General features: G+C 43.3%; 1 protein-coding gene across 1 annotated transcript in view; it reads left to right on the top strand.

Annotated features, from left to right (window-relative positions):
• Window positions 1-27,888, top strand: part of CPS1 (carbamoyl-phosphate synthase 1) — a 215,946-nt gene that overhangs the window by 153,803 nt on the left and 34,255 nt on the right. The window contains exons 30-33 of the mRNA XM_085648589.1: window positions 78-185; window positions 472-561; window positions 15,784-15,954; window positions 16,856-16,930. Of these exons, the coding sequence (XP_085504715.1) occupies window positions 78-185; window positions 472-561; window positions 15,784-15,954; window positions 16,856-16,930 (444 nt within the window). The remainder of the gene's footprint in view (window positions 1-77; window positions 186-471; window positions 562-15,783; window positions 15,955-16,855; window positions 16,931-27,888) is intronic.

Raw genomic sequence — 27,888 nt, 5'->3', positions numbered from 1 at the left:
ATGCAGTCGGATGAGGGAACCCACGGTGTCTATGGAGATTACTTTAGTTATTTAACCAGAAACCTTTTCTTTCTCAGGTCATTTCTCATGCAATCTCTGAACACGTGGAGGATGCTGGGGTGCACTCTGGAGATGCCACGCTGATGATACCCACCCAGACCATCAGCCAGGGCGCTCTTGAAAAGGTCAGTGCTAACATCCCAGGAGCACTAAGCCAGGAGATGCAAGGAGAGTGGATGATCAGAACAGAAAGTCAAAGGTCAATGTGCTATAGTAAAGTAGGGTAATAGTGGTACAAAATTGTCAAAATGTTTTGGAATAGTTAAATAAACTGTATTTTGGGGAAAGCGGTGTTTTATTGGTATTCTGCTTCAGAAGAGGTTTTGACCAGTCGTAGGCATAGAGTTGGGAGCAAAATTAGATTTTCATAATACTGAAACTTTGCTCACAACTTTCACTATTACTCTGTAGGTTAAAATTGCCACCAAGAAGATTGCCGATGCCTTTGCTATCTCTGGACCTTTCAACGTGCAGTTCCTGGTGCGTGGAAATGATGTCCTGGTAAGTACTGCTGTCAGCAGGATGAGTAACCTTTTGAAACATAGAGAAGATTTATCACGAGTCTTGACACATTGCAGGTGGCAGGACAGGAGAGTGTGAGGTTAGACACTTAATCCTAGACACACCTTATCCAACAAGCCTAGCTTCCGCATCCACACCAGCTTGGCATCTGGCCAATCACACAACTCATGTGGAGAAGTGTGGCTCACTGGTTAGAGAAGGCATACCCTGAAGCAGAGGTCAGACCCGGGACCAGGGTTCAATTCCCGACGCGGCAGGGTCTGAGCCCAAGTGTCCACGGACTCGATAATTCTCACTTCGGTGCCTACTCAAATCATGGGTTCACACTCTGCAACTCTGGGCAATAGCTTGCTTAATCTCCACAACGGCCCCCCTGCGGCGGGATGCCTGGCTTTCACCTTGGGGATGCCCAGTACGGGTTATCTCACAGGGAAAAACCAGGACGGGTTCCCAATGCAAGCGCCAAGATGCCCAAGGGTAAGTTGAGCGCTATATAAGCACACATAATAATATAAGCACACATAATAATGTTATTCAGCGGCGGCCAGCTCAGGTAAGCGTGGTGGGGCCGGGGGGGAAGGGGGGCAACATTTGACAGAATAGACATAATTAAATAAGTAAATAATACCTATTCCGTCGTCTGTTGGCTTCCCTCCTGCTGCATCCTGCCCGCCGCGTTTACATGAGAAACCAGCCACATGTGTTATTAAAGGACAATCATGTTGTAAGAATATCTTTACTGTATGCGCTACCGTTTCTGCCTTACTTCCAGAAAAACAAATTATAGCACATCCTGATTGTGCTTTGGCTTAGCAGAGGGAATATTTCAAAGGTCCTATCCTACACTCACCTTAAATACCTGGCTCACCTACACACGTGCATAAAACTAGGGGTGTGTGAAATCTGCCCAATTTGATTTTGCATAATTTTTCTAAATTTCAGATAAATTATGTGAAATTAAGTAAAATGCAAATCCCTCATTTTGTGCTGTATTTTTGTAAAATGCACCCGCACGTCAATTTTTGAAGCAAGGTTGCATTTCTCACTATAAAATAGCACAAAACATTTTTTATTATTTGCGTTATTCCTGCACACCTTCAAAATAATTTTGTCACCAAAGCTGGCTTAATTAGTGGCATGATAGCATAACTCTGGGGATTTCACTTAAGAAGCGTCACCTGAAATTCCTGTAAATTAAATTTTTCTCGGGACAGCATAAAACCTGTTCTTGGATTTTTTTATTAGGATAAATCAGTAATACCGAACAGTGTAATTCATATATAAAAAGCGTTCTACCAGAAGAATGAAATATAATGAATCAACAGATGGGTCAATACAAATCACATATAAAAATCATGTCAGAATGACAAAAAAGACCAGTATCAACATAAATGATGATAGATGAATTGTATTTTACCCAATCCACATAAAGAAATAGACTAATCAATCTAATTTGGAACAAAAGTAGATGCTCCAGGTGATGGCACATTGCAAGTACAATACAGTGATTCATACAATACAACAATAAGGTGTACAGAATAAATATTTACAATACATATACACGGTCAATACCCAAAGGATACATGAGTACATTAATAACAAACCCAATGATATAGGCATTTGAGTTTGAAAGTCCTTCAATTAAAGATATGGGTAGACCCATGAAATGTCAACGTTTCTATCCCCTCACAAAGAACACCTAGGTCCTAGGGTCTTCATCAGGACAAAACACTGATAGCAACCATTCCAGCCAATCCGGATCAGAATGTCACAAATTTGGCAGTAGTAACTTACCTTTATGAATACTAGAAACTAGTAAACTTAGACTTGAGTAATAAACTTAGACTGGTGCTGCCACTTCTGGAGTCAGGGAGACGCCCCATTGCTATGATAGCAGAAAAACCCTGATTGGTCTAGAGGCTGCAACTGCTGAAGACACATCATCCCTGAGGAACTGGCCCAGAGTACACAACTTCCTTACCAGAGCACAAGTTTGCACCTGACCAAGGAGGGTGCCTCTGTTAAAGGCTAGTGTCACTGCGCAGGCATACCTCCCAGACTTCTTCATACAGTGGTCCATGTTTCAATGCAAGGTTGCTGTTGCAGCCCCCCTGAAGTGAAACCACCACTGAGAGTCAGGTACTTGAACTGTACCCACAGTGCAGTTTCAACTGGAACCATGCAAGTCCAACTAGAACCTCAGCAAGCAGGTAAAAGTGGGGCTTAGTCTGCAACTGGAACAAGAGAGTAGATGTGTCAGGTGTATAGACTTAAATCTTTTTGCAAAGTAAACGCAAGACATAAAATGATATTGAACTGAGTTAGGCATTTGGTTTCTGGGGTATTTGTAGTAATCTGCACCTGTGCCTTATTAAAGCCTATGCCCACGGTATAGGAGTGGCTGTGGTCATAAGATATCTTCTGTAGCGTGAAGAGCCAATACCAGAAGTGGCACCTTGCTGAAGATCCTAACTTAGATACAAATCCTATACTTATTAAACTCTGTAGTATTTAGTTGTGTTGTGAATTTAATGTACTTTCTTTCAACTAAAAGATAGGCACTGGGGTGGAGAACATATTACTATGCCTGTTAGTTGACTGTTGAGTTCTCTCTCACTACCTCCCTGAGAAGCCTGTGACTGCTCACCCTTGCTACCCTGAGAGTCAAGTGTGGAAAAGGTTGTATTTGATTCGGTGTGTATAGCCACTGTAGGACGGACCCTGGTACACCAGTGGTAAATGTCCTGTAGCCTCCTGAACGGGTCTGACAACACATAAACATTACTGTTTCCATCAGGTGTCATTACTGGACAGTTTCAACAGTCTGTCTCAGAAGCATAACCTAACTTGAGGTGGGGCCCCTGCAACGTTTATGGAGAAGCCCCCTTCAGACTCACTTAGGAGCACTCAGGCCAGGGTATTGTGCCCTGGAGCTCGGGGTCCCCCGCCCTGCAGGGGCTGCGGGCCCTTTGTTACACCAGTGGTCTGTCTCCCTCAGTCTCTGGGCATGGTTCAAAGCTCTGCCAACGGGTACCATCATAATCTCCATAGTACTTTCATTTCGAGTTACAGTAAGTCAAGCGGAACAGGAAATGCTATGCCTCTTTGCATCGGTCTGTCTTTCCATTTTGCTGCCTTTTAGAAGCAAAACATAACACCTTTTTTAATATGAGCCCTTATGTATGCATTCTCTAAACCACATTAGCAGGATGCTGTATGTTAAGTCATTTAAATATTTCCTGTCTGTCATGACGTTGGCCTGCCATAGACCTATGTTGATACGATTAGATCTTCCTCTCAACCTTGTCAGGTCTGTGGGGCAGGGAGCTCAATCCAGCTTTTACTGTTTCTTTGTATCTGTTTTCCAGGGAATATCAAAGGTCACAAATCTCCCTATTCAACATATGATTTGAACCTAGAGCAGGGAACCTCTCTGCACCCTTGTGCCTGTATATATTTGGTCTGATCCATTCTTTTAGCACATTCTTCATCTTGTGAGTCTCATGCAGTTGCCAGGCTGGATCCAGAAAACTTCTACAATAGCTCCTGTGTGCCTGCAGGTGGCCCCATCGGCATTAGAAATGACTCTGTCCTTATTCCAGACATGATAAAACAGTCCTCCACAATTACGTCAGTTTACCTTTTCCACGCGCTTCAATGCGGGCTCAGAGCTCCATTTCAAATGATGTTAGTACTTACTGAACTTAAAAAGAACAACAGGAGCATAACCCGTAAACCTCGTTGAGATAGGGTAATAATGTAAGAAAAAACAACAACTCTCAACTGGTATCATTAGACCAAGACAAATGATTCGCATGTAAAAAACATTACAAAGGAGAAAAGGAAGACTCAAGAAGAGAATGATTTAAGAAAAATACTGTATTTGGTTAGGAAAAAATTGCCTACATAAAAACATGTATAAATTTGAAAGGTCCAAAAAATGAAGCAGTAATAGCAGCACTGTACATACAATTAATATATCATAAAGACAACCCGGACTTGTACTTGGTGCTTAAAGTGTATGTGACACGAAGACGGCGACGCAAGTGACAAGGTGAGATCAGCAAGGGACGGCGCAACGTGAAGTGAAAGTGAATAGTGGAATGATAATTACAAGGTTCTGAATTGGTATACGTTTCAGATACAACGACTAGGGGCTTGAAACAGAAAGTAGTTGGTCACGAGGAATCCATGATCATAATGGACTGGAGCGGAGAGGATCCGAGTGAGGGGGAGGGGCGGCCAGGACAACCTAATGAATGCGGTTACTTCGAAGTAATCACCCTTGCTGGAGTCCTGTTGACTGAGACACCCCCCGGACGTCATATTCATTAGGCAGTCCTGACCGCCCTAATCCCCTGAAATTTCCTCCGGACACCGCATTCATTAGGTTGTCCTGGCCGCCCCTCCCCCTCACTCGGATCCTCTCCGCTCCAGTCCATTATGATCATGGATTCCTCGTGACCAACTACTTTCTGTTTCAAGCCCCTAGTCGTTGTATCTGAAACGTATACCAATTAATTAATTGTTGACACCTGATCAGTCAATTCGCCTTTACGGCCACGAGTTCATTCTCGCCGACCCAGACCTGCTGACTTTCATTGCTCCTCTGGATCCAACGCCCCGCCCTTTGTCACCCAGCCCCAGAATTACTCTGGACCCTTTCTCTCCACCGTTCCTTAACCTTGAACCTTCATCCATTTAGCACTGTGATGAATAATTCAACCCTGTCCTGACGATGATCCCAATTTAATCAGGATCGAAACGCCGTCGACTTTTTCAGCTTAACTGATGGCTTTATGGTTCCTCAAATTGATGTAAAAATAATTCTCTAATGTCGAAAATTGAATTCAGAACCTTGTAATTATCATTCCACTATTCACTTTCACTTCACGTTGCGCCGTCCCTTGCTGATCTCACCTTGTCACTTGCGTCGCCGTCTTCGTGTCACATACACTTTAAGCACCAAGTACAAGTCCGGGTTGTCTTTATGATATATTAATTGTATGTACAGTGCTGCTATTACTGCTTCATTTTTTGGACCTTTCAAATTTATACATGTTTTTATGTAGGCAATTTTTTCCTAACCAAATACAGTATTTTTCTTAAATCATTCTCTTCTTGAGTCTTCCTTTTCTCCTTTGTAATGTTTTTTACATGCGAATCATTTGTCTTGGTCTAATGATACCAGTTGAGAGTTGTTGTTTTTTCTTAGTACTTACTGAAAACATTTTTAACTTCAGAATATCTTGGATGTCGCTAGCCTAAGCCAACATATTTCAAACCATGTTGTATGTGATGGAAGCAGATGTTGGCTACGGATCTGCATGATGCTTGCCTGTGGCGCTTCAGCAGCAAATATGACTGCCAGTCTCGTGATAAATGCTCTCTCATGAACCCCAAAGCCACGAGCAAGCAGAAAGCCAAACTTTATATCCTGATCGAAGTCACAAAGTTTGTCGTTGTTCAGAATGCCCTTGTCAAGATGCTCCCCATGTTCCCCAGAACATCATTGACTTTACAGCAAGTTAAGGTGTTCAAAGAGGTCTTGCTACAGATTTTCAAGATAATTCATGCTTCCTCAGGTCTTCTAGATGAGTTACCTTCGGCAAGCCTTCTAACATCGAGTGAACAGAAGATAAAGTCAACTTGCTCTGCCTCTGATGCCAGATCGTGCATCCACCTCTGTGCTGCAGGCAGTGCCATTGGTGCAACCTTTTGTGGTGCCAATTCCAGATCTGGTTCTGGCTCTAGCCCAGGATTCACATCCTTTTTCAGCTAGGGTTCAACTTATGTTACTCTATATAATCCCTAATGTGCATCCCGTTGTAGAGGAGGATTCTACTCCAGCTTCTCTACCTCAGAATTTATACTTCAGGATGGTGGAGGCCATTTTGGGTCTGGCTTTGATGGAATGAAAGGTCTTTAACCTGCACAACATGATAAGGATGGCGGTGGATAACATATTACCTTCTTATTAAACTGATGCTGGCTTATGTCTTTATTTGCAGAAAGCGAGTGCCAAAGATACCTCTCTAGAATCCACCCTTGTAACCCCTTTAGGGCTTCCAACCAAAAAGTGCCTCTTTAACTGCTGTGATTAGGAGGGCATCAGAAGTGCTACAACTACCCCTCCCCCTTGAAGAGACTAAGGCAAATCCTACTGAAATGTTTCAGTTTAGACTTTCCACGTCAGAGCCTCTGTTCATCCCAGAGGCTGCCTCTGGCTCTAGTTGCTGCATTATGTTGACCTTGTCACAACAATGTTCCACTCCAGGGGTGAATCACGTCACAAGACTCCACAGAGTGACTCCTGGTGGGTGACCCTAAGTTCTGACACAGCATCCCACTTCCTTCAGAGAACCTTGTGGCACAGGCCTCCATATGCAAGGTCAAGCCTAACACCTCTCATGTGACTCCGCAAGGCATGGAATCCCAAACAATTGATAGGAAAAAAATGTCTTCAGGTAGTCTGGCACTTCAGAGGGTACACAAGGTGCTTCCTGCACTACCTGAAGTCCTTTGTAATGCTTTTTCACAAATGGTTTGAGAACACCAAGATTCAGTTAAACAGAATTTTATATCTGCTTTCTGGCCTTGGCTCACTTACTCCGCTACTCATGCAATGGGTACCAGTATCATTAACAGATGATGTGTGCCACTAGATTTTTCGGTTGAGGCTTTATGGGGCTAGACCTTTTGTACAAAAGACTGATGCTGCTTTGGAACATTTATAAAACATTTATAAAACAGCAGAACCATGATTCTCACTTTGGAATTAGAATCCCCAGCCCACAAATACCACAAGCTGTACATGAGGTTCCAGGGCTGACCAGAGGCAACTGTTGCAACCCATCCAACAATCTACTCAGACTCTTCTTAGTGCAAGAGGGAAGGGTGTTGCCTAGGGTCAAATACAGCAGCATCAAACCTCTTCCTCTTCGTCTCCAAACAGTGGTTCCAAACTCCTTTATTTTACCCTTGAAATGACATCTGGGGCTGAATAAAGCTTTGCCGACCCCACTGGCTCTGTCTCTTCAGAACTGTGGGTCTTCAGCATTGTCCAAGCTGGTTATACCCTTTCCTTTCTGGATGCCCCTCCTCACATTCATCCTCTTTCCACTAGATAGATACTGATGGCAACCTCCTATATCCTTTACAAGGAAGTGTTGATGCTGCTTGCCAAGGGGACTATCAAATTTATACCCAAAGGAAAATTAGGAACATTACTTCCTAGTCCTCGAGAAGGATAGGAGCTTAAGTCTGATCTTAGACTTCAAAGTTTTCAACTCGTTGCTCAAGAAGGAGAAGTTGAAGATGATGACCCTGATGCACTCTCTGATGGCGTTAGACAACAAGCATTGAATTATGTTCCTGGACCTGCAGTTCAGGAAGCATAATTTCATGTACCAGACCTACAGTGCCAGAGTACATATCTCCACTTTGTGGCAGGATCTGGCCACTTCCGGTTCACTGTCCTTCCTTTCACCTTTACATTTGCCCCTTGGGTCATTACAAAGGTCATGGGGGTGGTTGCGTCCCATCTCTACAAATTGGGGATACATGTAACCGCATACCTTGATGACTGGCTGGTGAAGGCAGGTTAACCTCAGCTAATCTCAATCCACCTGCAGAAAACAATGTTATTGTTGTCCACCCTGGAGTTTTCTATCAATGAATTCAAATCTCATCTTTAATCTTCACAGAGGCTGCATTTTATCCAAGGTATCTTGGATGCAGTCGCTATGAAGGCTATCCCACCTCCACAGTGGGTCCGAGACATTCAGGCTATGATCCTGATGTTTCAGGCGAGTGCTTTTGTTCCAGCCTAAATAGTCATAAAGCTCCTTAGACTGTTAGCATTGTGATCCTGTGCTCAATGGCACGTTGGGCCTTTCAATAGAGCTTGCATCTGCAGTGGGGCCACCACTGAGAATACTTTTCAGACTAGATCTGTGTCTGCGATGAGGCAGCTCAGGACTTCCAGTGGTGGATGGCATTCTGACCAGCTGAAGACCATTGCCTATATCCGCTCAGGAAGTCACGGCGGTGATGGATGCATCATTTCTCAGCTAGTTAGGCCATCTGGACAGGGTGGAGATCAGAGGCTTCAGGTCTTAAGGTGAAGCACCAACAAATCTTCTGAAGCTGCATGCCATTCAACTCATCCTCAAGGCTTCTCTCCCTGCCATCAAGAGCAGGTCGCCCAACAGACAACACAACCACCATGTGGTACTGCCAACAGACAACAGAACCCCCATGTGGTACTGCCACTATTAGGATAGCCTGTGGTTAAGGTCCCTGTGTCAGGAGGCTTTTAGATAGTGGTGCTGCCTACCACTTAACAGGATACCACTCAGTCATCTAGTGGGATCTTTCAACGTCAGGGCACAGAAACTCAGCAAGTGTCATCTTGCTGCCCATGAATGGTATCTGCTTCCAGAGGTGGCGCAGGACATCTTCGCACATTAGGGCTTGCCCTTGGGAGAACTTTTTATGGCTTCTAAAAACACTCAGGGCCAGATTCTCAAAGGTAAGTTACACTTTTGAGTAAATTCACACTTAGCAGTAAGGTTACTAGTTTCAATAATCACAAACTCTGAGTGTAACTGTAAACTTACTGCAAAAGTGTAAGTTACATGTCTCCATTCCCAGAGCAATGTAATTGCCTGACTCTTGTGTGGGTGTGTGATGTCCCTCCCTAAACTCCCCCTTACCCCTCCATAAACCCCTCTTATTCCTCCATAATCCCACCCCCTTTAGTATTACCTCTAGACCCACTTTCCTGTATCTTTCCTACAGTTACCATAAAAATCTATACCTACATGTGTGGAGACTCTGTCATCAGGGTGGAGAACTCTGCACATAAAAGTATAAGCAAAACTTACAGTTTCGTGTATGTTTTATAGTATGGTTTGTGTAGTACAAAAGGTACTACAAAGTGCAGTTTGTGAATGAGGCCCACAGCGCCCATTCTTTTGTGCTCTTAAGTTTCCTTCTCAGGGGTTTTTAGGACATGCGTTCCACCCGTCCACCACTGTATCTGATACTGTGGGTACTGAACTAAGTCAGGAGGAACAGAACCCAGCTTGTCTTCATGGCCGGAAGAGTCTGGTACTCTGAACTTCCTACACTGAGCACATGCCTTCCATTGCTGTTGCTTCTTAGGGAGGATCTGCTGGCCCAACAAAGGCATAGACTTCTAAAAACAATCCTCCACAATCTAGATAGCCATGCCTGGAGATTTAGCAGAACCAAACAAGGGCCTTTACTAGATGTGTTACTGTAATCCCTGCTCTTACCCTCACCACGTGTGCCTGTATGTCTTGTCCTGATCCATGCTCTGCTTGGATTCTCCTCTCAGCATTCTTGCTTGCCTGTTTTATGTCTAGCTGCTGTTCTATGAAAATATCCTCTTGCCCCTCTGTCTCTACTGTTTCTTTAATCTCTGCAGCACAAGGCCTACCTCTCATGTCTTGTGCCTGTATGACTTGTGTTACTGTAGATTCTGAAGACCAGGAGCTCTTCTCTCCTCCTGTGCTTGTTTGACATTTGTTACTGTAGGTCCTGCAAAACAGGTAGCCCCTCTGCCCTCTAGTGCCACCAGGATTTGTTTTACTATAGGTTCAGCAGAACAGTGCCACCCTCATACGCTAGGCATGTGTCAGACATGTCACTGTTGCCTCTGCAAAGCAGAGCTCCCGTGCTCCCTCTGTTACCCTGGGCCTGAATTTGATGTGTTACTGTATTCTCTCTCTTACCCTTGGCCTGTACTGTGATATTGCAAGTTCTGCAAATGGCACTCCTTCCACCTCATGTGACTGTATTGCTTGTGCTTATGCACATTATGCAATTCGGGACTCTTTCACCCCCGGTGACATGACAGCATGACTTATACTCCCATACATATTGCAGTGTAGGGAGCCTTTCTCAATCCTTGCAGGACTTGTAGTGCTGTAGGTTTGCAGCACGCAGAGCCACTCACACCCCTGTGTCTGTATGACGTACTATTGCAGATTCTGCAGAACAAGGATCTCTTTCCTCTCCTATATGACCTCTGTGACTGTAGGTTCTGCAGAGTAGGGGACTCTCTAACTTTATGGGTGACTTCCGTTGCTGTAGGTCCTCTAGCATAGTATCTTTCATAAATTCACATGCTTGAACCACTCCCCATTAACAGGCTAGGGACCCCCGGTAAACATGGTGGCATAGGTTTCCATGGCAGAGGTGCAGGCTGCTAAGGGGGAAGAACGAAAGAATATTGTAGAGGCCAATAAAACTCACTGACTGGAGACATATTCTCCCATTGGAATGGAACTTGATTAACCAGCTTTGCACACCGATTCTCCAACTGCACATTGTAGTACATTTGGGAGTACTACAAAACACACAACAAATTGCAATTCACAAACTAAGTGAACTTTTATGACTCCACACTGCCTATGGGTGTATAGTTCTCTGCCTCGACTGCGGAGTATTTGCACATGTCAAATTAACCATGATGACATCCATCCTCTGATGGTTCAAACTCAATATTCCGGCTCATATTGGACCCTCAGTTGTAATAAACGATAAGCAGTCTGCGGCTAGTTCATGTCTGAGAGGGTGTCTTTACAGTCTTCTTTATCCTCTGTGTAAGAACCGGGATTCCCTGGTTGGCTGAGGTAGGTACCTTAGGCCAAGTAGGGACCCTCGCTTCTAAGTCATGGAAAGCAAGGACATCTTCTCAGATAGCCCCTGCTCACCCCCTCAGTAGTTTGACACGGGCAGCCATGCTTATCTTCAAGGAAAATGTGTAAAGTATTTCCAACCATGCTCCCAGTGACCCAATGATGACACCACAAAAGGACTCCACACGAGTTTCATAGAAAAACAAGTATATGTTTATGTGAAAAGATATACGATGCGACCACATGATAAAAATCCAACATATGCGTATTCCTCCTGGCCGTTTATTGGGCCAGCCAGCCCTTGTAGATTCTGGCAGTATTAATGAGCAACTCTAGATGATCCAATGCAGTCCTAATGCAATGCTATGCAGTTCGTAATGCAAGAATCAGGCACTTTGCAATGTAAAACTAATGCAGTTCGTTATGCAACAATCCAGCAGTTCGTAATGCCAAAATAATGCAATGCGTAATGCAACAATCAGGTAGTTCGTTATGCAAAAATAATGCAATGCATAATGCAACAATCAGGCAGTTCGTTATGCATACTAATGCAATGCGTAATGCAACAATCAGGTAGTTTGTGATGCAAAAATAATGCAATGCGTGATGCAACAATCAGGCAGTTTGTTATGCAAACGAATGCAATGCGTAAGGCAACAATCAGGCAGTTTGTTATGCAAACTCAATGCAATGCGCAAGACACTTCGGCACCCATCTGCCTCTCGTACTGACTCGCGGTCAGCTTCCGCCAACATATGCCCACAACACGGGTATGGTGTAAACCAAATGCTTCTTCACACTCCAGCCCCGGTACTTCCACTCGTTGGCATGTACAGCCCGCGATACGAGCTTGAGCCGAGGCTCGCGCTGCAAGAATGGAAGAGGCCGAGAGCGTGTCTCTCTGAGACTGCATCCAACCCCAGGCAGCGACATACGTTACCTGGGGGGGTGTGACCTCACTCTCCTCTACTCTTCTCGCGACTTGGGCCTCCGATGCGACTTGGTTGATTCTGGGCAGTGGAACTCGGGCCCTACCCCAGCGGGGTTGGTTCGAGATCCTGCTTCTGGCAACGGCAGACTCGGGCCGGCGGCACAGCTCCCCTGGGAATGCTGGTCCGGGCCGATGGCGATAACGAAGATCTTAGGCTGCAAAAGGGTACACACACAAGCATCGCTGAGACTCACTTGAGCTTCGGGTGTGCACGGTCACAGGACAATTCTCACGAAGGTCTCAGGCCGCATGAAGCACACGCACACAGCGTCACGGAGACTCACTTGACCTCCGGGTGCACACAATCACAGGGCAATCCTCATGACGGTCTCAGGCTGCACAAAGCACATGCACACAGCGTCCCTGAGGCTCACTTGGACTCCGGGTGTGCACGATGACAGGGCAATCCTCACAAAGATCTGAGACTGCACAAAGCACACGCACACAGCGTCGCTGAGACTCACTTGGACTCCTGGTGCCCATGATCACAGGGCAATTCTTACGAGGGTCTCAGGCTGCAAAAAGCACACGCACACAGCGTCGCTGAGACACACTTGGACTTCAGGTACATATGATCACAGGATATTCCTCACGAAGGGCTCAGGCTACAAAAAGCACACGCACACAGTGTCGCTGAGACTCGCTTGGACTCCAGGTGCCCACGATCACTGGGCAATTCTTACGAAGGTCTCAGGCTGCACAAAGCACACGCACACAGCGTCGCTGAGACACTTCTGGAAACTTTTGTGTTCCTGAGTTTCCACAAAAGGGAGCCAGCTCTCCTCGGGCCCTTGGGGTTAAGTTACTTCAGGATACAGCACAGCAAAGTCCTTTTAAGTAGGGGAACACAGCACACAGCACAGTCCCTTTAGCCTCTCCTTGGTTAAATCAGCAAACTGCAGGCCAGCCCCAGAACACACAGCAAGGGCCAGTCCTTTACTTCAGTCTATTCAGCTGTTTCTTCCTTTGCAGAGGTTCCTCTTGACCACAAAGTAGTTTCAATCCTTTACAGTCTTGAACAGTTCTATTCCAAATTCCAGGGGTTTCAGCTCTGATAGTAATACCCCTAAATATCTTTGAAGTCTTTGTGTTCAGGGGGGCACTGACCCCGGTGCAAACCAGTTCTGGGTGTCTCCCTGATAGTGACACCTTCTGCCTTTGATAGTGGGGATCTGGGTCCTTAATCACTCAGCAGGAGATGGAGCCATTATTTTATGGCAGCAACCCAGGCCTCTTCATCTCCAGGGGCTACTCCTCCCCCTACACTCCAGATGCAGGTCAGCCTGTTGCTGTCTCACCTCCTCCCCTGGGTCAAGACATTTCCCAGAGGCTTATCGGATTCAAATCCAGACAGTCAATCCCCAACCTGGCAGAGACACACAGAAATGTTAAAACACAAAAACCCAGCCACTTCTAAAAGAGTGGTTTCTAAACATACAATGCAAAACCCACCTTCACAAAAAGATGTGTTATTAAATTGTGAGCTCAGGCCCACTAAACCTCACCTCTCCATCTTAAGCCTTTGGGAAGATAGTTTGGAAACATATTACACAGCCTTCCCCATTCTGTCCTATGGGCAAGATGGCCTTTCAACAGTGAAAAACGAAATGGAGAGTATTTCAATGTCAGGACATGGTACACACCTTAGTACATGTCCTACCTTTGAAATACACTGCACCCTGCCCAGGAAGGGGTACCCTGGACCTACCATAGGGGTGACTGATGTGCATAAAAAAAGGGTAAGGCCTGGCAAGGTGCACTTGTCAGGACAACATGGCGGTTTAGCAAACTGAGCGCAAGCACTGCAGTGGCAGGCCTGAGTTCTCTCTTTAAGGCTACTTTTGTGGGTGGCACTATTAGGGCACTATTAGTGCTGCAAGCCCACTAGTAGCATTTGCATTACTAGCCCTGGCACACATAGTGCACTTTACTAGGGCTTCTACTAGTAAGGCAAACATACCAATCATGGACAACCAATTATCATTACACTTTATACAGGGAGCACTTGCACTTTGACTCTGATCAGCAGTGGCAAAGTGCCCAAAGCTTCTAAGTTGGCAACACCATGTCATAAAAAAGGTCTAGGGGGAAAGCAAAACGTTTATGAACTTTAGCAAAAAAGGGCCAAGTCCAACACTCTCTATTTAAAATATTGGTAGGAAGTTGCTTCTGTACTTCTTTGGGCAAATGGTGTTTTGTTAAAAGTCCGGAGACACCGCCGTTAACTACAGAACTGTGATAGCAACAAAATCCAAGCTTCCTTGCATGAACAGCACTGTAGAGGGCACATGTACCAATGTTGAAGAGGCAAACATCAATGACGAGGTGACTATTGAAGAGGCGACAGTCAACGATGAGGAGACAGTCAACGACAAAGTGGCTGTTGACGATGAAGAGCCTATTTACGATGAGATACCCGCTGATGATGTGGTGCTTGTCGATGATTTGATGACCAATGATGAGATGTCTACCAGAGGTTTGACAGCAGAAAGGATTTTGGCCATAGATGACAGTATGGGCAAGAAAGGTGCAGGAACATCTGCTGCAGTTTCTTTTGTGTCACTTTCACAGGCAAAGGGTCAGGATGGTGTGTGTCTGAATCAAGAAAGGTGGACTGCCTTTTTAAAGCATATACTGATTTTAAATATGCTTCCTTTATAAGCACCACAGGCATCTGCAAGTGTTTCTTCTTCTGCACGATTTTTAGTGGAAGTTTCTGGGTGGCCACATCTTACATAATCATCCCCTAAGGTGAGCGCATCTCCAATTTGGGGGCATCTCGCTTGTGCTCTTGGGGGAATAAATCTAGGCTTCTGTCTCTATCATAAAGGGATTGTGATGAAATCACATTTAGATGCCATATGAGTGAGATAAAGGCCATAAATACATTTAAGATGCAGATCATCTGAGAATCATTTCTTCAGTCTGCAAGCTGAATAGGCCTTAAAGAGAAATTTGATTTTCCTTCTCAAGAGATGACATTGTCACAGAATCCTTCCATGGCCCAGAAGAAAAAAAAAATACACTCAGTATGTTGAAATTTGATCTGGGAGGTCCAGTGAAAGTGAAACATGTTAATTTAGATTTTCTGAGGTAAATGTAGTGGATATAGCAGAGGCCTGTCCAGAGATCCTGTCACACATGACTTGTGGTAGAAAATCTGAGCTATGGTGGCCTTTGGGAGAGTAAGTATGCTCAGTGCATTCACCTCATTGGCTAAAGTTTGGGTACCTTTAAATGAGGTGAATGTGCAACTAAACAAGCAAAGATATTGGGCCTATGTCATTTTGACAATATCTATTGCTGTTTTAAACAGCCTAATGATCGGAAGTGGTTAAATTATGTGAAACTGTGAAAGACACTAGTGCTGTAGACCAGTACATAACAATAAGTAACTTGCTTCTTCTGCAGAGCAGGGGGCTCTCTCACTTCCTGTATGATGTGTGTTACTGCGACGTTTGTAGGGGCAGTCTTCTCATGCTATAAGTCTTTCGGCCAAACACTGCTGTAAAATAATAATAATAATTGTGTCATTATTAGGTAATTGAATGCAACCTTCGAGCTTCGCGCTCCTTCCCCTTCGTGTCGAAGACCCTTGGTTTGGACTTCATTGACGTGGCGACCAAAGTGATGATTGGAGAGAAAGTGGACGAGACACACCTGCCTACCTTGGAGAGGCCCATCATTCCCGCTGACTACGTTGGGATCAAGGTATGTGAAGCTGTCCAACCAATGGGAAGTATAGTCTTTGAAATCGAGACTGCACCCTTGCTTTCCTGTCCCCTCCATTGCTCATATGAAGAATCTGAGCTAGCCGCGCTTTCAGTGATTGTTCATCTTTTTTTGACATTCAGATGGAATCAGTAATCAAAACTGCCTTCTCCACAGTCTAAACTAAATCTCCCACAGATTTTGAGTTGGATAATCCATGACCCCTGATTCTGCATTAGGAGCACAAGCGTTGCCTAGTTTTTATTATTCAAATATATGACTTTGTATGAAACTATTGACCATACTGTCCCTGGTGAAAGGCTCTTCTGCTCTGCAGGTTGCACATCAGCTCTACAAGCACCATTGGCTCATGACAATACAAGGCTGCCATTGCAAAGCCTTGACTATTGTTCCTTGTCATTGGCATAACAGAGGCTTTTGGAACAAAATTACGTTTGATACGGTTTGTGGCTGAGCAATTTCCAGAATTTACTAACGTTCTGGTCCAAGATACATCTTTATCTGTGTATGATATTGGGGACAGGGTATAAGTGTTGTGGTTAGAGATCCAAATCTATTCTTTAAAGGAGGTTTTCTATTAATTATCTGCAATTGGATGGCAGTGCATGCTATGGCAAATAATGAGCAGTCAGCTCATAGATACTTTGCCAAAGCAGAGTGTTAACATATTACTTGGCAGAAGAGCCCTAAAAACACAAAGATTCCGTGCCCATGGAAGGGGCTCCGTATTATATGGCAGAGAATCACTCACACATAGATATTCAGTAAATTGAAACTATTCTGCATTTTATGGCATGTGATGCAAGTACCCTGTGTGGCAGATGTTCATACATGGAGTTGCAGATTCTTGATGTTTATTTTTCATATCTTTTTGGCGCAGGCGCCCATGTTCTCCTGGCCCCGGCTGAGAGGTGCTGACCCTATTCTCCGGTGTGAGATGGCTTCCACAGGAGAGGTAAGTAATTTTACAATTTTCCCACAGCTGTCCATTGCAGAAAGTCTTTGAGGGAATACATTTTCCTAATTCTTGTGCAGTGGAAGAAACTGCTATTGGAGTGGAGGTTGCTACTTAACGAGGGTGAAGAGGTGGGGGGGGGGGATAAAAAAAAAAACACTTATCTGCAGGCTCGGTGACTGGGAGCCTGTGCATTTTCTCCACCCTGGCTGTGCAGTACAGCCTGGTGGAGAATATGCTAAGTGCGTATGACTGTTTGGCCGACCCAAGACGGCCGTCCAAACTGTCATGCACACTTAGAGAGTGCCCACCACTCCTCCCCATGCTCTGGCCAGCTCAGCCCTGCCTCGCACCTAAGCCAGTACAGAAAACTAAATAGATAATAACATTGCGTTATTATCATTTTCTTTTTTGAACTGCATACAGAGCAGTGGGGCAACACGGCAGAGGGGCCACCACTGTGAAAATGTAGGGGAAAAGAAATCTGGATGGGTAGTCTGGTCTCTGTTGCAATAGGAAATACAGGTCCCCTTCTCTCAAGGCACACTGCACGCGTACTAACACTTGGTTGTCCCTTCACACATCTTCCTCTTATAGAGCACATTGATCTAAAGGCTTGACCACTTAAATTATTAGGCTCAGTTAACTAAATTATGCAGCAAGAAACACAAATAATGCATCATTGTGCCGCACATTTTTTTGGGCAGTATTATCTCAATATGTTGCCACTTTAGAGACATTGATATATAAAAGATCTGAATGTCATGCAAACCACAACGGATTATGAAGAAGGAAAGTGTAGACATTCACCAGATCCTACAGATAATGTTATCAATCAACAAATAATAATTGTGTCTTGCAGGGAAGCGCAGGAACTCCATTGTATCACTATTAGTCCTTCTAACTTTCAGAGTAAAATTGATTGTGCCTTACAGCATGTCCTTCAGTTTTTGGGTTTATTACCGGCCTTTAGAAGCACTGTAGTAGCACCTGTTTCTTTTAAGAAGTAGCCTTACAGATCATTACTTTGCCTTGTAGTCATATCATGTAAGTGTCTCACCAGGAAGAACTAGAACATTCAAGACACCAGACCTTAAAAAGAGAACTAAAATGTTTGGGATTTTCTGGACTTAGAATTCCCTTTTGAATGTGAATAATAACGAGACGAAACAAATAAGCAATTATTATTTCCACCTTGCTTTAGTTACACTAAAATATGTTAGGATTTGTTTATGGTGCAGACAAAAGTCCTTTCGCATTCCTCTATTGGGGAGCTTAATTGTCTGTACTGAAAGATTTCACTAATTAGTAGCAGTTTAAAAACTTAACAGGGCCTTCAACGCCTGTAAACTAACCAGCTGCCAGGTGCAGTGGCACCCACAGAGCAGGATGGAGTGGGGACAGCAGCAGTTGGCTCTGCGGGATGTAGCACCACTTCCTGTGGGGAGGGAAGAGAGCCTGGCCTGTCCACCCACCTGGGGCACCCATATAGATAAGCAACTAGACATTCCCCTCTCATAAAATAATATTTGTACAATGTCTGGTATAGCTGTTTTTTCATTTAAAAAGTGTACATATCGTATTCTTATTGTTTACTTTAACATTAGTCAGCCACCATCTCGGAAAGAGATATGGCCGGGTTGACCTTGTTTGGGATTTGAACTTATAACCGGTGGACACAGGAATTTAAGTGGAATGAAAAAAAGTGGTGGGGTGCCTTAAAGGGGCGTGACCTATATAACTAAGGGCTTTGAGGAAACGTACAATAAAACGTGCATAAAGTGCGACCAGGGCCGGCCTTCAGCATGGGCAAGCTGGGTCCAGGTCCAGGGCGCCAATTTTCTGAGGGGCGCACGGAGCTGTGTGCATTAAGGTTATGCCAGCAGCAACCTTCTCATCTTGCTCCAGCCTTGTGCTTGTCCCTGTCTGTTCGTTTCAGTATGATTTGCTGGTTTAAAGTAGATTTAGTCCTTCATTATCATATGGCGGGAGGTGTTTTTACCACACCTTTAGCCCCCTTCTGTGCCCTCCCTTCACCCTCTGACCCCTGCTGGCACACATCAACAAAACATCATCTGCGTGGGGCAGCTAAGCTATCAGTGATTTAGGTGACCTGGGGGAGGTCTGGGGATGTTTATGTTTATTACTATTAGACCTGCAGAGACCTGGCCCAGTTAAAGCCACGTATAGACAACCTCAGAGGCTAATGCTTCCCCAACTAGGGAGAAAACACTTCCCTGTGCTCTCGTGGAGTAGACTGATTTACAGTTGCATAGAGAAGTTAGGTCTTCTTGCTCTCACATAATAGGTGGCCTTTAGCTGCATGTCGGAAACGTCCCCCCTCCCCCTCTTTTGTGAAGTGGACTGACACAAACAGATACTTCTCCTCTTGCTGTTGAGAAGTAGAGTTGCTTATGGTTGTAGAGTTAAATAACTTCTGATTTGAAACCAGGCCAGCCTAATGCTGTATGGGGAAACCAAGGGCCACGTTTACAACGAAATGTCAAATCACGGATCTGTGCCAAATTCGGCAGCGCCGTGCTCCTTCATTTCCAAAATGCAGCGATGCGCCGTATTGACAACCATACAGCGCACCCCTGTGTCTTCCCTATCACTGGCGCTACAATTAGCTGCTTAGCACCAACGCAAGCACGCTTGTACCATAGTGCAGGGGTGACTGCGTTGCAGGAAATTATTGTTTATCTGCACATAAACAATCATTAATGTTGTTTTGATCTTTCTATGTGTGCTGCAAAATGCAGCACAAATAGAAGTAGCGAAAACAAGAAGAAATAAAAGTATTTCTCCTCGTTTCACCATTCTAATGTCTTCTGTTGCGGTGTGTTAGTTTTTGGCGCTGCCTCAGATTAACACATCTTTGTAAATCTGGGGCAGCGTCAAAAAAGAATAGGTGTTGCGGTGGAACACCCACAGCAACACCCATTGCATGCCCCTTTACTACTAAGTGATGCTTGTAAAGGGGCTGTAATTACAAGGCCACGTTAAGCCACAAAAAGTAGCTTAATGGTGCTTTCTAAATATGGAGAACGACATAGCACCACCAGAACATTGCTAAAAATGACATTCTGGTGGCGCTATTCCCTTGTAAACATACCCCCAACAGTCCTAAACACCCAGCCCTGTGGAAATAAGCTTGGAGGTCAGATTTGTATTTTTGTAGATAGAACAGTGAGTTACTGCTTTTGCCGCAGATCTCCCTGTGCTACCTCATAGTGCTCAATGAGTTATGAATCAGCATCAGGAGGTGCATGCAAACGGCAAGGAACAAGCGGAGAACCTGGTTGTTTGTTTCATAATCTTTTGTTATTCATCTGTTACTAAAAAGGGTTCCGTTGGGAACAAATAAAGGCTTATTTGAAAGTGCTCTATAAATGGTTATAAGTATAATTACTCCTGTATGTATATATATATATATTCACTTAAAAAACCATAGGTTTCACACATGTTATAGTTAGCTGGACATTTCACTCGTAAAAAAACATTGAAATTCCCCCGTTATAGTTAGTTCAGATAACTATAACTCGCGCGACCACAATCCACTGCTGATGACGTTACATATTACATCACTCATGACATGGTCAGTGACATCACTCATGACATCACTGATGACATCATCCTTGTGATAGAGTGGCGGTCGTGCGAGTTATAGTTATCTGAACTAACTATAACGGGGGAATTTCAATGGTTTTTTACGAGTGAAATGTCCAGCTAACTATAACATGTGTGAAACCTATGGTTTTTCAAGTGAATTTGCAAGGTTTTTTAAATGCTAATTCCTAACTATAACGTGTGTGAAATCTATGGTTTTTTAAGTGAATTTGTAAGGTTTTTTAAATGCTAATTTATGTATGTATTGTTATATTTTCTGTATATTTATTTTACAATAAACTACCTATGTATATAGTTATAGATTGACTGTATCCTGTAATATGGAATGGCTCATTTAAAATGTTTTTTTTTTAAGGGTTTTTTACCGTGCGTGCACGGTGCACGCACGGTGCGCGAACCCCGTGATTTTTTGAAAAAAAAAATGTTTTTTTTCCCCCTTCGGGGTCCTTCAGGGACCCACTAACAAAGGCTAGGGGGTCAGGAACTCTCTACCCTGCCCCCTTTTCACGTTCTCCACCTTTCTTTTTCACTGTCACACACAAAATGGCGGCCGACACTTCCTGATTTCGACCGATTCGAATGTTGACTGACATGTAACCACCAATCAGAATTACGCTCGCGCACGGTGCGCGCTTATAGATATTTATGTACCTTTAACTGCAATTTTCTCAGGAACTACTGAACAGATTGACACCATATATGCAAAAGGCACATGCCTGACCTGAGGACTGCCTCTTTGCCAAATTTCATGTAATTCTGTTCAGCCGTTCGGGCTGTACCTTCGACTAAAGGTCCTTTGGGAAAATGCATGGGGAAAACGCGTTTTTGGACCCCCTTTTTTCTCAGCCCCCGCTTGACGAATCACCCCGAGACTTTCAGGGTAGGAGCTGAGCGGAGCGCCCCATTAGTTTTGAAAATTTCGCGAGGATTCGTCAACCAGCGCCAAAGTTATTCAAAATAGAATTTTCAGATTTCCTACGGGCACTCGGTCCTAACTATAACTATCTACTGGCGACCGCCAGTAGATAATATGACATTCTAATCGTGCGTGCATATTTCTCACAAGCATGACTCGGGAAAGTTAAAAACCTTCCTTTAAATCATAGTTTATCTCTTAAGCACTTGTGAAGTGACAAGCTGAGCATGTTTATTTCACTCCTTAGCATTGGCGGCAAGGTGTATGGCCAGGTACTACCTACAACCCCTCCTCCCTTATCAAGACCCAGATAATGACATGTGAAGAGTTTTGGATGTGGGGGTTGTAAAAAAAACCCGGCCGTATTTATTAACAGAAAAACTTTAAACATAATTAATATATATAATATTTATAAAAATATGAAGAAAACATTGCATTACATTGATTACATTGATACGTACCGATGTCAGATGGCTAACCTTAACATATCTCTAGTACAAGGTATTTCCTATCTGAATCTAAACATATCATCATCAATATTCATAATAGCAGTTACTTTTTCTGCGTATCCCTATTTAAGCCTACGGCAAGGTCAATAACCGGTGTCAGATCCTTATCAAATTATGCCCGACCTCCAACCGGAGTGCGCATGCGCAGAGGGCCCGTTTACCGTGAGTGTACTTGCCCACCTCCGGTTACCCCCGTACGCTCTGTATATTATCTCCATAAAGGGCCCTTGCAGTTCTGCGCCGTTTACTGGTGCCATTGTGAACGTGCGGGGTGGCCAACCAGCCTAAGAAAGAGTAACTCCCCACTCCCCCGCACCTATCCAGCCAACCGGCTGTAACAACCCCTGGAGTTCTAGGAGAGACCACTTGTCCCTCCCCCTTGGGCGACCCCATTCAAGGATGGCGCCGCCCTCTAACGACCTTACATTTACTGCTCACCAATCATGACCTTACCGCTACAGGCCAGCATAGTTGACTGACTATCTGCCCTTCCCCCCCCAAAACTAGAGGGTCATGTCCTGCTTCTGAAGCCACCCAACAAAGCCAGCATATTCTCTAGGAAGATTTCATTACCTACTTTAGGCAAATGGACACCGTCTTTTAAGAAGCACGGCTCCCCCCGGAAACACCCGTGGGCGATCGTCTGTAGATGAGGAGCCCTGAACAGCCTCTCTATCTTATTATTGATCCTTCTTACTGACTGATTCAGTGCCCTCACAGACTGCCCCCCTCCTCCATTGGAATCTGGGCACCATCTGTGACCATACAATGGTGCACCCTTGGCATGTCCGGGTTAACCAACCCGCTTCAGTGATTATGGTTTCTACCGGCCCCCTTCTACCCAGATTTGCCAGATCGTTCCCTCCCAGGTGCAGGGTAATGATACTGGGAAGAGCCCCACCCTTGTTCAACAGTTCTACTACAAAAGCCCTGAACTGACTGAAGCGGAGACCCCCTTTCCCATGGAATGACACCCTAAAACCAGCCTGCTCTGCTCTAGACCTGTAATTACCTGCAAGAAAAAAGTTATTCAACCGCCTCACATATGAATGGCCAATAATCCAAATGACATGTGGTCCTGGTTTCTGTGGATGTACACGTCCTTGCGTTGCTTGATGTTGCTGTCGTGCCGCCTCCAGTTTCCCCCCTGCGTGACAGGCTTGAGAAACTGTACATTTTGAGCAGAGAAGAAACATGCACCGGGCAAAATGTCCTACTCACAACATAGCACTGTCCTTCGTAAAGGGGCGTCCCCCAATAGCACTCGAAAATAGCGTAAACACATACAAGAAAGTTCTTCAATGAATTTATTATTAAATGTAGTTGAATTAATTCAATTTTTCATCATTTTGACTTTTGTTTGTCCATGAATTAAATCTATATTCAAAAAGACGTAATTGCATTTATCTGTAAGTAATCCAGATATATTATTGAACACAAATTCCATTTACTGTACAGTGACCCAATGCATTTCGGGCCATAGCCCTTCTTCAGGGGCCGTATATCTGTGAAAGTTAAAGAGTTGTTTGTATCAGTCAAGGCATGATTTGCAATGAAAAAAATTGTGATTTGAAATGTAAAAGATGTGCATCTAAATACAAAATAGTGGATTTCTGATGTCAGTAATGGTGCTTATAACTCGGTGTGACAATTAGCAAAAAACTGAAAATCACCAGGAAAAGTCATACCTGTGAAAATGCGGTGAACAAAATCCAAGAGAACTTATACCATGAAAATAAGCCCAAGAGTAAAAGAAACAGGTTTTGAAAAACCGCTTACTTTGTTCAATGCGATGTCGATATACGGATGTTGCTGGAAAATTCTGAAGAGAATAATAAGCAGGCGTGAGACCCCGAAAGATCTATACAAATGAATAGAAAAAATAAATAATCCCCGATGTTTCTTACCTAAGAGTTATGGAAAGATTTGTGCCTAAACACGAACATATTCTGCTTCCGGGTAATGCGTGCGTGGATAAACGGGGACGTATTTAAGTTGAGGTGAAAGCGTCACGTGTTTTCTTTAAAAAACGAAGTGAATGGGAATGATAAATACAATGTTTTTTTTCCGAAGATAACATCAACCGAAATCGTACAAATAAAAATGGGAAATAAATAAAGAAAAAGTGAAAGACACTTAGTGTGTCTCCCGTGTAGTTTATACCAGTCACGTGATTGTGAATATAGAAGAAAAAGTGCGAGCAGGCGTCACGTGTTGACGCGTTAAAAGGTGTTTACAAATAATGTGTTTGTACAGCAAACATAAATTCAAATTAAAAAACGTGAAGAGTGTACTGATAATCTCTGAGATTATCGGTGAATATGTCGATAATCCCTTTGACTGTGGCAACATGTTTGTATCTCACAGGGCCCGAGATTAATTAAAACAGAAGAGTTTGTAGTTCTGAAGAACGTTTCGAGCCCCATGGTGCAATGAGGAAGAATAACAAAGACTTGTCTAAAAATACCTTACACCGATAAAATGAGAGTCATAATGGAAAAAGGTCCTAATCTATGTGTGTTACTGAAAATGATATATGTTACTCATATGAAATTAAAAAAATCAAATTAAAAAATGATAATAGAGAAGTGTGAAAAAAGTGCGTGTTAAAAATGAAATGAAACATGTCAACAAATAATAATTTTACAACTCAACATATGTAAATGACACATGAAAATGAATATACAATGTAAAACATAAAGTTGTTTGTTGAATCTCAGAGAAAGCAACTGAATTCAAGTTTTTCATTTAATCCGTTGGGATTGGTGGTGTTCAAGCGGTAAATCCAAAACGTTTCTCTCTGTAGGAGAAATTTTGTAAGGTCTTGACCAGGTGTGGGTGTGATTTGTTCAAGGACACAGAACCGTAATTGGCTGACATTGTGTTTGAATTCGTTGAAATGGACTGCCACTGGTGATTTTGAATTTTTGGTGCGGATGTTTGACTTATGTTCATTGATACGGATTCTTAGTTTTCTTTCAGTTTTGCCGATGTATGCCAGTCCACATGGGCATTTCAAGAAATATATAACATTTTCACTATTGCAATTGGCAATTACCTTTTGTTTAATAGGAACTCCTGTATGTGGGTGTCGAATAGTGTTCCCTTTGATGATGGCGTTACAATCACCACAGTTGTAACATGGTACTGTACCTGTAGATTTGATAGGTTCGCGTATGGAAACCTTGAGTATTTGTTGTATGTTACGGGTACGTTGGTAAGAAAACCTTGGATTTGAATCAAAGATGCCATTGAAATCGATTTCAGATTTTAACATAGGCCAATATTTTAATATGATTTTGTTTGATGCGAAAGCTGTTAGTAGAGTATTTGGACACGAATACTAATCTTTTGGTATCACTGTCTTTACTTTTGGGTTTTAAAAGATCTTCTCTGGATTTTGTTTGTACTTTGATTTGTGCTTCTTGAATTGTTTTCAAAGGGTATCCTCTGTCCAAAAACTTTTGTGTGCATGCTTTTGCACTGGTTTCATATATTTCCTTAGTTGATGATATTCTTCGAAGTCGAAGTAATTGTGAATATGGCAAATGTTTTTTGAGCGAGGGTTGATGGAATGATTGAAAGTGAAGTAAGTTATTTCGATCCGTTGGTTTGGTGTAAACCTCGGTTGTCAATTCTGTATTATGAATTTTAATTGAGGTGTCCAAAAAGGTGATTTGTTCAGAGCTGATAGATGCTGTAAATTCTATTCTATCGTCCACTTTGTTTAAATCTTCAATTTGATTTTTTAAATTTCATATGAGTAACATATATCATTTTTAGTGACACACATAGATCAGGACCTTTTTCCATTATGACTCATTTTATCTGTGTAAGGTATTTTTAGACAAGTCTTTGTTATTCTTCCTCATTGAACCATGGGGCTCGAAACGCTCTTCAGAACTACAAACTCTTCTGGTTTTATTAATCTCGGGACCTGTGAGATACAAACATGTTGCCACAGTCAAAGGGATTATCGACATATTCACCGATAATCTCAGAGATTATCAGTACACTCTTCACGTTTTTTAATTTGAATTTATGTTTGCTGTACAAACACATTATTTGTAAACACCTGTTAACGTGTCAACACGTGACGCCTGCTCGCACTTTTCCTTCTATATTCACAATCATGTGACTGGTATAAACTACACGGGAGACACACTAAGTGTCTTTCGCTTTTTCTTTATTTATTTCCATTTTTATTTGTACGATTTCGGTTGATGTTATCTTCGAAAAAAACCATCGCATTTATCATTCCCATTCACTTCGTTTTTTAAAGAAATCACGTGACGCTTTCACCTCAACTTAAATACGTCACCGTTTATCCACGCACGCTTTACCCGGAAGCAGAATATGTTCGTGTTTAGGCACAAATCTTTCCATAACTCTTAGGTAAGACACGTCGGGGATTATTTATTTTTTTCTATTCATTTGCATAGATCTTTCGGGGTCTCACGCCTGTTTATTATTCTCTTCAGAATTTTCCAGCAACATGCGTATATCGACATCGCATTGAACAAAGTAAGCGGTTTTTCAAAACCGGTTTCTTTTACTCTTGGGCTTATTTTCATGGTATAAGCTCTCTTGGTTTTTGTTCACCGCATTTTCACGGGTATGACTTTTCCTGGTGATTTTCAGTTTTTTGCTAATTGTTACACCGAGTTATAAGCACCATCACTGACATCAGAAATCCACTATTTTGTATTTAGATGCACATCTTTTACATTTCACATCACAATTTTTTTCATTGCAAATCATGCCTTGACTGATACAAACAACTCTTTAACTTTCACAGATATACGGCCCCTGAAGAAGGGGCTACGGCCCGAAATTCATTGGGTCACTGTACAGTAAATGGAATTTGTGTTCAATAATATATCTGGGTTACTTACAGATCAATGCAATTACGTCTTTTTGAATATGGATTTAATTCATGGACAAACGAAAGACAAAATGATGAAAAATTGAATTAATTCAACTACATTTAATAAAAAATTAATTGAAGAACTTTATTGTATGTGTTTACGCTATTTTCGAGTGCTATTGGGGGACGCCCCTTTACGAAGGACAGCGCTATCCATTCATTTCTCATCCTCACTCTCAGCAGGATCAACCCATCAGCACCAACAACCTTGTCAGCTTAATGTAACTTTGTTTAAATCTTCAAACCGAGTGCGTTTGTTTATAATTTATTTTTTCTACTCACAACATATGCAGCCGCACATAGCGCTTATAATTGGAGGACCATCTCCCAATCCTTTGAACGTAGCTGCTGGGGAAACCCCGTATTGTTGCCTCAGTGCCAGCCCCTATTCTGAAAGAATGAGTTCCAAAGCAACTAGGGTCCAAGCCTGCCTTCTGTATTGCCATATCCATGACTCTTTTAAACTGAAACCTTGTGAGTGGAGAACCATCAGCATGAATTAACAATGCCCCCCTTATTACTGGGTCTACGCTGTAGGAATGCCTCTAAATGTGTGGTGGGGCAGCAAGGATTACCATGTGCCCGATGCAATACTACCCCTTCCCCATGGGCCTCCTGGTCAGTCTTAGACTTCCTAATGGATATCAATAAAGCATCGCCTTGTACCTTCACGCGGTCAAACTGCAAACCACCCTGATCATCCTGTTTGTTTTGGGCCACCAATTCCCCAATCCTAAACGCACCATAAAAGGACAATGAAAAGGCGGCACTGAACAAAAGAGCTTCCTCTGTGGTGTTGCAGATGAGGTGAAGAGCCCCCAGTAAAGATACTAGCAGCTCCACCCCTATCGGATGCCTCGTGTCCGGTGCTGACCCTTGTAGGCGCTGCCACCCCTTCAAAGCTTTCCTAACTGTGAAACTGTTGGTAGGCTCCCCCCTATCTCTTGTTTGAGCAAAGAAAGAGATGGCCGCCACA

The sequence above is a fragment of the Triturus cristatus genome, chromosome 3_2 (assembly GCF_964204655.1).
Source record: "Triturus cristatus chromosome 3_2, aTriCri1.1, whole genome shotgun sequence".
In the NCBI taxonomy this organism is placed as follows: Eukaryota; Metazoa; Chordata; class Amphibia; order Caudata; family Salamandridae; genus Triturus; species Triturus cristatus.
This window is presented reverse-complemented; position numbering and strand designations above follow the sequence as displayed.